The 10,486-nt window shown below is 37.6% G+C and overlaps 1 protein-coding gene across 1 annotated transcript; it reads right to left on the bottom strand.

The window, feature by feature from the left end:
* Positions 1-3,082: 3,082 nt before the first annotated feature.
* On the bottom strand, positions 3,083-3,980 carry Sf3b6 (splicing factor 3b subunit 6). The gene is made up of 3 exons (XM_074101541.1): positions 3,760-3,980; positions 3,511-3,629; positions 3,083-3,421 (listed from the first exon to the last, which is right to left on the bottom strand). Exons 1-3 carry the CDS (start codon positions 3,787-3,789, stop codon positions 3,190-3,192), a joined length of 381 nt encoding a protein of 126 aa, XP_073957642.1. The 5' UTR covers positions 3,790-3,980; the 3' UTR covers positions 3,083-3,189.
* Positions 3,981-10,486: the final 6,506 nt, after the last annotated feature.

Consider the following 10,486-nt stretch of genomic DNA (forward strand, 5'->3'; position numbering starts at 1 on the left):
TTTTTCAATTTTTATAAATTCATGTTTCATAATTATTATTTTGTCGAATTTAGTTTTTCCTAAATGACCATTTTCATAACTCGTTTTGTCGAATATTATTTTATTAAAAACTAACTGTCGATTCTTATTTTAAGTAAATTAGGTTAGTTTAGAACTGCGACCACAAGAGCCCGCGAGCCGAGCGAGCGTGCCGCGGTAGCGGCCGGCGAAGCGCCAGAACCGAACTTATGTTAGACGAAAAATAATTATGTCAATCACACATTATACGAAATAAGATTAGATTATACGAACCAAAATTATATGAAATAAGGATTAACTACTTTCACTCAAATCAAAATTACACAAAGTGAATACTTATTATGATTGTGCCGGTCGTAGGAAAAGAACAAAACTGTGGACCTGGCAGACGTAAGTCACTACAGGCCTATCTTTCTAGCAACAATAAATTGTGCTTATAGCAAATTTACCTTCTTGTGTAATATTATATACCTACTTAATTCTTGGCAATAAACGCCTTTTGTTTCTTTCTTTCAAAAATAAATATATTATTTAAATATGTACATTTTGTTGACATTTAGAGACTACATACGTATATAAATGATAAATAAATAAATAAATATCACGGGACAATTCACACCAATTGACCTAGTCCCAAAGTAAGCTTAGCAAAGCTTGTGTTATGGAAACTAAGCATCGGATAAATATAATTATATACATAGATACACACTTAAATACATAATAAACACCCAAGACCCGAGAACAAACATTTAGATAAGATTAGGTACTTATTACATCACTTACTCAGGAATTTGTGGGTTTTATACTTAATGTGGCAGCAGTGCCCTCTGTTGCCAACTACGACTTCCGGACTCCAGTGCTACTCCGGACTTAGCTCTGTTGCGTGGAAGGCAAAGGGACTCTAGAATACCAGACTATTTTCCCAAGAAACTCGTCATCGGGGGGAATCATGAAGTGAACCTTCATGACTATTCCCACCCTCCCCATGATTTAAAGGGCGCGCGGAGCTTCGAGCCCATATTTACTGCATTCAATCAATCCCTTGTTCTATATCATTACTAGTAAAACTTTAGTTTTGAAAGTAATATATTTGAGGATTTACTCTATAAATCATACACTGTAGAAGCAAGATAACTTGTAGTTTGTCTGATATAAAAAAAATCGAAGGTCATCTCTAAACGTACAGCTTAAATATTGCGCGGCAGGTCATGAGTTTTTTTAAGGTTCCGTAGCCAAATGGCAAAAAACGGAACCCTTATGGATTCATGACTGTCTGTCTGTCTGTCCGTCTGTCTGTTTTTTCCGAAACTATCAAGAACTTTACTTTTGAAACTTGGTAAGTAGATGTATTCTGTGAACCGCATTAAGATTTTCACACAAAAATAGAAAAATAAAAACAATAAATTTTGGGGGTTCCCCATACTTAGAACTGAAACTCAATTTTTTTTTTCATCAAATCCATACGTGTGTGGTATCTATGGATATCATTTTTTCTAAACTTAATAGTTTGCGCGAGAGACACTTCCAAAGTGGTAAAATGTGCCCCCCCCCTGTAACTTCTAAAATAAGAGAATGATACTTACAACTAAAAAAAATATATGATGTACATTACCATGCAAAATTCCACGGAAATTTGGTTTGAACGAGCAGGGCTACTACGAAACTCGAAACTCGGAAGTTCGTGTCGTGCGGCCCTCTGACACTTATACTATTTAATACGAGAGCGAGAGGGTCGGTGCTATACGAACTTCGAGTTTCGTAGTAGCCCTGGAGATCTAGTAAGTAGTTTTTTTCAAATCGTAAAGTAGTAAAGGAAACTTATTAACTTATTTCGTTACTTGCTGCTACGGCCCCTTCATGGACGAGTCCGACTCGCACTTGGCTGCTTTTTTTTAATGATAAGAAAACTTAGATATTTTCTATCGCGTATCGGTTACATTTTGAATTGATATATTTGTTTTAGTAATATGATTCGCTCCCGTCGTCTGTTTTTCCGGATAAATACAATCTAGACCGAATAGTCTGTTACTGAACCAGTGAGATACACCTTTGGCCTCATCTGCACTTAACATCAGATGAGACCTTCCTAGGTCTCATCACGGTCATCACGGTCAGTTTTATATAAAAAAAATAATGATAAAATGTAAAAACGCGTGTGTTCCGTCCGACCAACTAATCTTGAACCGCCGCGCTTTTTTTTTATTTTACAATAAATAAATTTCAATGTTTTAAATGCGAAAAAAAAAACTAGAATCTGACCAACTTTTAACCCCTGGCTAGCTGGATCCGCCCTTAACCCTGCCTAAACACTTTCATATTTGAATGAAGCGGTCAGTCACACACCATGATTAAAGTACAGTCAAACAAATTGAATCATGACCCCGGGGTGGAACGTTTGTGCTACTAATGTCATGTAGACATCTCATACTTTTGTCAAGGAAATCATAGTGATTATTTAAAGGTTCCACCCTGGGTCATGATCATGATTCAATTTGTTTGACTGTACATCTTAGCCTTGACACCTTTAGGCATTGCTGGCATGGACTGTACACTATACAATTAGGTGTTTTTGGTGATCAAAGGGTTAATTAATTAATTAATGTTGGATAGATTTGTTCAATACATAATTTACTTCATGCTGACTATACAGCAAACAGTGGCATAGCATGGGTGGGTATAGTGTGGGTATCAGCTGCCCGGGAAAATTTGGGTTTTAAATTTTTTGTTATTATTCAGTATTATTTTTATACTGCCATAGTCAAATTGCCCACATACAAATAAGCCAATCATCATCATCATCCTCTCAGCCATAGGATTTTCACTGTTGGACAGACCTTCAGTTGGAAGCAGCTTGCATCCACCATGAACCTGCAACTTTAACTATGAAGGTTATCTGTCTGTCTCATTGGGTTTCTCTACGGGATTGAATTAGAAATGAAGAGATACATAGAATAACAAGGGTCACCAACATAGCTAAGCAAATTAGCTTGATGAAGTGGGCAAAATGGGCAGGCGTTGCCCATTTTGCAACAGATGGCTGGGGCCATTCAATCAACAAGTAACATTTATAAAAGACCAATATTTCTTTTATTAAGTTTTCTTCTTAAAATTATTGACAATTACACTATGGGACCAAATTCAGACAATGATTCATGTAAGTAATGAAATACATTATTTACGCAGCTCTTCTGATGAAATTCCGTATTTCTTTTTTAAAGTATCCAATTCTTCCTGCTTCTTCTCAATATCCATACCTTTGAAGGCTTTATTGGATCTATAGTATAAAACAACTAAGTATCTGTTACACACATTGAAGCCTGAGAGATGGTCACAAGCATTCTTAGCATCAAATATGTCTTCATATACCACAAATGCTGTGCCTCTTGTTTCTGGTGTGTTACCTCTGTAATAATAAAAAAAAAACATAAAATCTTATCATGACTAAATACCTATGTAGCTAAAAGACATTGCAATTTAACATTATGAACTTACACCCGAATTTGCCTTATTGCACCATATTTGCCAAATATATCATACATTTCCTCAGCAGATATCTTATATGGTAGGTTTCTGATATATAAAACTCTGTTAACTTCAGGTGGCAGACGTACCTAAAACAAGAAAGATTTTGATTAAGTTTTGAGGTTATTAACAGAAGTACAAACAAAATTTTGCAAAACATCCGGCGTAAGTTTTACTTCAGGAGCATTAGCTTTTCACGATATCTATTACTTTACTTACATTAGCCCGTCGTTGAAGTGCCAAAGCCATTGTATATGAAGATGTAGTCACAAATCACGTATATCCTTGGTATATCCTCGTTTGTTTCAATCTCAATGAATATGGTTAAATCCTTTGTCAATAGAAGATTTGTTATTCAAATAAAACCAGTAATACTGCAATATACATTAATATATCATTGTGCTCTGAGGTTTAGAATCAATATTAACAAACAACACAACACATTCGCATCGCATTTCGCTTAACTTCGCTTCGCTTGTCATTTTTTGACTTCATTGTCAGACAAGTCAATCAATCGGGGTGACATATTAGTAATCTGTGGGTGACACTCTCTTTCCCGGCCCGGATTACACCGATATGGAAATACCGACCCTGTTTTTCGTGTACCGGCCCTTAGAAGCTCATGTCAGTTTCTATGGGTGAGTACATGAAAAACAGGGTCGGTATTATCCGGGCCGGGAGGGAAAGAGTGTCACCCAGTATGCCACCCCAGACCAAAGAGTATATAATCACTGCCCCAGACAGTCGTTGTTTTACGAGTAGACAGATGGTGCAAATTATTGGAATTCAAAAATCGACCCAAATAACCATAATTCGTACAAACTTTGAACTCCTGCTTAACATATTCAGGGGTGGAATTCCAGAAAACATTAATGTGCCTATATGTGTTTCTTTTGCCCGCAACTTCGTAAGGAATCCGAGGAGAGTTGTGACAGAGGAGAGTGGTGACAACGTCGATTTTTAAGAACTTATTAACTAAACTTACTTACTACCTACTTGTAAAGCGAGCTTGCAGTAGCACGCGTTTGACGGTTTGAGACTTAAACCACTTAAACTAAAAAACGCGCGCTATTGCGAGCTCGCATAGGGGACATAATAAGTGCAGCGACTAAAGTTTTATTTAGCATCCGCAACGGAACATCTGTTTTTGTATGTAAGCAACGGGTTAATAGAACAGCTTCTATTAAAATAATGTGCCATCTTTACAATACCAGCAAATTAAACAAAATCGAGACAATTTACAAACAACAAATAATATAACTCGGCTACCGATAAATATATAATATAACTCGGCTACCGATAAATATATTATCTTCAAAATTGATGATTTGGCGACTAATATTGTAAGTCAGCTACTTTATTGATTCTTGAGCTTCAATATCTGTCTACTAATTTGATCAAAATCAACCCCCAATAAGGAGCATCGTAAATAATGACTTGGCAACTAAATTAATAATTCGTCTTCTTTTTTAATGAAAATTAGCAACACACCTCGTGGTGCGCTGCGCGGGAACGAGAGCGCGCACGCGCCGTAACCACATATCGCAGGGTTTCTCAAACTTATGGCTCCACGTACCCCTGTTTAAGTTTCTAGACGACAGCGAACCCCTACCTGCCCCCCCCCCCGAAGAAAGTAATAAAATTGACTGTTGGAGAAACTAAGTTTTTTTTTCAATCGTCATTATAATATAATGTACCTATATTATTCATTAATTATTTCAATAAAAGGTAACAAATATAGGTAAGAATCGTCTTGCCAACGAAAATACAAACTAAAACAAACAATAAGAAATAAGTAACTTTGGAGTTGAAATAAAAAATAAAAAATAAAACCAAAAACCAATTTTAATCATCTCGCCAGTCTTGCAGCCACCATCACGTAAACCTTGTCGCGAACCCCCCTAGCGTCGAATAGCGAACCCCTAGGGGTTCGCGTACCCCACTTTGAGATACCCTGACTTATCGTAACCGTGTTTCGTGGACTCAACCACTCTCATTCGCTGTTTAAAAATATTCTACTCGTAGTTTCTGCTAAGTAAGTAAGCTTTTTTCAATTCCAAATCTCATCAAATTTGGTGTAGTGCTTTAGTTGTGAAAAGTGTATTCGTATATGATTAAAGGTCATCACATTTTGATCCAAATTGGCGATTAAAAATAATAAATAATGTACAGAATATTTATTGAGTTAACAATAATGTCCCGTTCCTTGCAGAATGTTCTTTACCTCTGCCTCTTTAGTCTTTAGGTATTTTATAGGAAGACGTTTCTGCAGGGGGGGGGGGGGGACAGTCGCCTATACCGTACTAATTCATGTCGATAGCGCCGCCATCTCCTTTATTTAACCTAAAATAAAACAGATTGTTGTCGTTTGTTTCAGATAGATGTCACTGTAAGTTTGAGATCACAAAATTTTATTTATTAAAAAATATATTTTGTCGTTGATAATTACCGCAAAAATGAACTTTATTTTCGAAATTGACAATCGTATTGTAATTTCTAATATAAAAGTCACATAATTGTATCCGCTCAGTCGTTACAAATATTTTTTGTGTAGTAACCCTCTATGTCAGGCCAGGCGTCTATTCGCGCTCAACAAGGAACAAGATGGCTACGTTACAATCGAAACTCAGACCACATAAAAAGTAAAGACAGTGCTGCAAACGGAAAATTGAGGCTGGTTTAAACTTAAGAAGACTGAATTCAAGCGGTCTCACTTCTCTTTGCAGCCCTGTTTTTAGTTTTTATGTGGTTTGAGCTGGGAAGCAAATCCAGTAAAGTAAAAGAATACCTGTGACTATTAATAGCTATACGTATGGATGGATATATACATCAATGGTACTAGTTACGAAATGCAGACGGCGCTTCAAAACCGTCTGCATGAATGAGACGAGAGAGGGCTCTCTTTTCCCCGTATATTATACTACTCTTTGCGTTTCTGTTTTTAACAAAATAGGAAAAAGTTTTCAATTGTATTTAAATTCTTATGTGAAAAATAGCAAAGTTAATCTCACTAAAATTCATTATAATTGCGGAAGATTGTAAGTATGTAAGTATGTTTGTTTGTTACCTACCACTTCACGTCTTAACCGCTGAACCGATTTAGGTGAAATTCGGTATACAGATAGTACCTACAAGTCGCGGGGAAGGATATAGAATCCTAGTTTTTATCCCGGAAAATTTCATAGTTCCTCGGGATAGCAATAAACGGATTCAACGTGAACGGAGTCGCGGGCGCGGGCAACAGTTAATGAATAATTGAAACCAATATTGACGTCTTCAATATTTTAATTAGAATTAAGTTTAGACCATATACTAAAAAAATGCAATTTATTAAATGATTTCCTTTATTAAGCGTGCATTATAAAGAACCTATTTTCCTTCTGTCCATTCCTATATTGGACAGACTGTAGCTTTCTTTTATTGCAAGTATTTTAAAATCTACCACGAAATTGAATTCACTTATTTTTATCTTTCTACAAACTCTCCACCTTTCTCGACCTTTTAGAAACTCGAAAATAACTTGCGAGTTCGTTTTAAAGAAATCGGTACACCGTCCGTAGGAATGTTCGATATCGATTCGATTAATAGGCTAATCGATACCATGAGCGCCCTTAATCGATTAATTGAAATCGACACAGTTAAAATATTTGATTATCAATTAATCGCTTATTTCGCTACCGATTATCATCCCTAAATCACCGTCAAAGCCTGAGCATATTATTATAAGTAGAGTATGCGCTTGCCCGGACCACAGAATATATAATAGTACTGACATCCGGACCTAAGTACAGAATAAGAAAACGCATCGTCGGCGTGTTTTTATAACCTAGTAGCGCCATCTATCGCATCTGGTGTTGCAGGTGTCTATGGGCGGTGGTACCGTGGGAATCTCTTACCATCAGGTGATCCACTTGCCCGTTTGCCATCCAGTCGAATAATTAATCATAATAATATGCTTTTTTTGTTGAACCTCAGTGAACAACATACATATGAAGAAAACACATCGTTAGCATGTTTTAACAACCTAGTAGCGCCATCTATCGGAATCCGCGGGTAACATAGTTTAGTTTGTATGTTTAATTTTTTGTTTTTAGGGGGTCAGGGGGAGATACTCATATCATAATAATTAGATGTAATGCAATATCCCCTGTTAATTAGTACCAGACAGGATAGTAGTTATTTCCTTGGCTCCATGTGCAAATGGGTCATCTTGCAAATCAACGAATAATTTTTAACAGTCTGAAGTCGGTGCCTCAGCACGAGCCAGCATATGCATGTTCAACATTATAGGGTGCATCGGGCGCATTACAGGGGCGGTTAGAAGTCTAAATCAGTACCACTACCATGAGTTTAGTGACCGTACTCGATAGCGACGGCGTAAATTATTTGTAAAGGCGCAGTACCCTTAGTGTAAGTTTTCGGTTACAAAATACGGTTCGATCGCGTTCGCGTTAAAAACTAAATTTTTATGGAAACACGAACATCGCAAACGTTCCGCTAGAGGCGCTGTTCGTGTTTCCATACAAATTGAGATTTTAACGCGAACGCGATGGAGACGTATTTTGTAACCGAAACCTTACACTAACTGTGCCCACTGTACAATTCTCCATACAAATAATTTACGCCGTCGCTATCGAGTACGGTCACTGTAAACTCATGGTAGTGGTACAGGCACTGAGTCGGTAGCTTTTTTTTTATTCGACTGGATGGCAAACTAGCAAGTGGGTCTCCTGATGGTAAGAGATCACCACCGCCCATAGACACCTGCAACACCAGGGGTATTGCAGATGCGTTGCCAACCTAGAGGCCTAAGATGGGATACCTCAAGTGCCAGTAATTTCGCCGGCTGTCTTACTCTCCACGCCGAAACACAACAGTGCAAGCACTGCTGCTTCACGGCAGGATTAGCGAGAAAGATGGTGGTAGCAATCCGAGCGGACCTTGCACAAGGTCCTACCACCTGCAAAAGCAAAAGCTTGGTTGCGAAAGTTGCGATTACGTTGCACTAAGATGGAACTTAGAATGCAGACGGTCTCTATTGGGTCAGCTCAGCCATAGTGTTGTAAGAAACTCGAGTCTTAGTTGGAGTCTTATTTAATAAAACTTGAACTATTTTTAACCGACTTTAAAAAAGGAGGAGGTTCTATGTTCCAATGTTTGTATTTTTTTTATATCTATGTTCACCGATTACTCAGTCAATTGTGGACCGAATTTCAAAATTCTTTTTTTATTCGAAAGGGTACTCTTCTGAGGTGGTCCCATTGTCACCAAGTCAAGATCTGCTGATGGGATCCTAGGGAAATCAAGGGCAAACCTCAAATTTTATAGGCACACTAATGGCGATTTTGGCATTTTTAGCATTAAGATAAGCATTTACATCCAGAAAGTATCATTTGGTAAACTGAACCTAATGAAGAAGACCGTAGATGACCAATGGAACTCTTCAAAGCTTAGTAATGCTCGCTCGTTTATATAAATGATGATTATTAATATACCTAGATAAGCGACCAAGGAGCTTTAAGTTAATGATTCTTTAGAACTGATCTGATGCTGAAGCCGGAAGGTAGGCATCGGAACTCTGTTATAAAACAATGTAACTAAGCCGTGTTTGGGCTTCATGGAATCGTTGTGAGATGTACTTTGGCTACGAATCACTAAAAAGTGAGAAATAAAGAAAATTTTTAACAAAAAAGTAAAACCGACTCCATAAAAATAACAAAAAAATGGAACAGACTACAAAATCCTTGAAAATGTTTTACTAGCACTTAGGTACCTACTAGCTCGAAGTCGGTGACTCAGCACGACCCAGCAGGAGTGATTGAAACCCATAGTATGTAGGTGAGGTAGGCGACTATTGTTCCATTCCTGCTGACTCGTGCTGAGGCACCGACTTCGAGCTAGTAGGTACCTACCTAGTGCTAGTAAAATATTTTCAAGGATTTTGTGTCGGTTCCATTTTTTGTTATTTTTTTGAAGACTCGAGTCTTATAAATAATACTTAAAGCTGTAAGTCAAGTCAAGTCAAGTCCTTCATAATTTGGAGTCTTTTGTAAAAAGACTTGAGTCCTGTCAAAAAGAACTCAAAGACTAGTCTTTTTAAAAGAACTCATGATCGAGTCCTCTAAACCCATAGCTGTAGTTTGAAGTAAATAAAAATAGCATTTAACAAATTATTGACTTATCTAGTCTATATTTACGAAGACTTCAGGTGGATACTTTTGATTAGGTTATTTGCGTTTAATGCAATTAAATTGTTACTAATTTTTATTTTGCGATTTATTTTCAATCAGATTAGTAAATAAATATGGATGACGATATAAAATCACCCAGTATTACCTATTATAATGTTTATAATACACCAACTCAAGTGCATGACTCAGTCTAGCTCAAAGAACTTAAGACTTTTTACAACACTGGTCAGCCACAATTTTCTCGTTATGGTGAGTGAGATGAATGAAAGGCATTCAAGTACGATAAGTATATATTTTTTATTATTGCAGCAATTGGCATTTGTTTTACCGCTGCTTCACCTTCACGGCTGTTTAGATGTGTGAAAAACAAAATGTGTGACGAACCCGCACAATATCTCTCGCACACTGGCGTTTTAGGCGGCGGCATTTTGTCGCCAGAAACGTTAAGACCTCGGCTAACTCGTGCGGGAGCACGGTGCGGGCGGGTGCTCCTGCCACAATACAAGTAAGCGGCGTGCTGTTTCAGCAAGTTTTAATAGAGCAGAGAACCGCCTCACGTAGCGCCACGTAGCACTGCTCTATTACAGTGTTTTTCAAACTTTTTAAGGACGCGCCCCCCCATGGTTTGAAAAATATTTGGCGACCCCCTGCCTACCTCCGCTTACAGTTATTTTTATTATCGAACGTGGTAATACATATTAAAGGGGCTGGAAGCGCCTGAACGGAGTGGTGCTGGCTGGCAAAGAAAACAAGGC

This window comes from Choristoneura fumiferana, chromosome 18, assembly GCF_025370935.1.
Source record: "Choristoneura fumiferana chromosome 18, NRCan_CFum_1, whole genome shotgun sequence".
NCBI lineage: Eukaryota > Metazoa > Arthropoda > Insecta > Lepidoptera > Tortricidae > Choristoneura > Choristoneura fumiferana.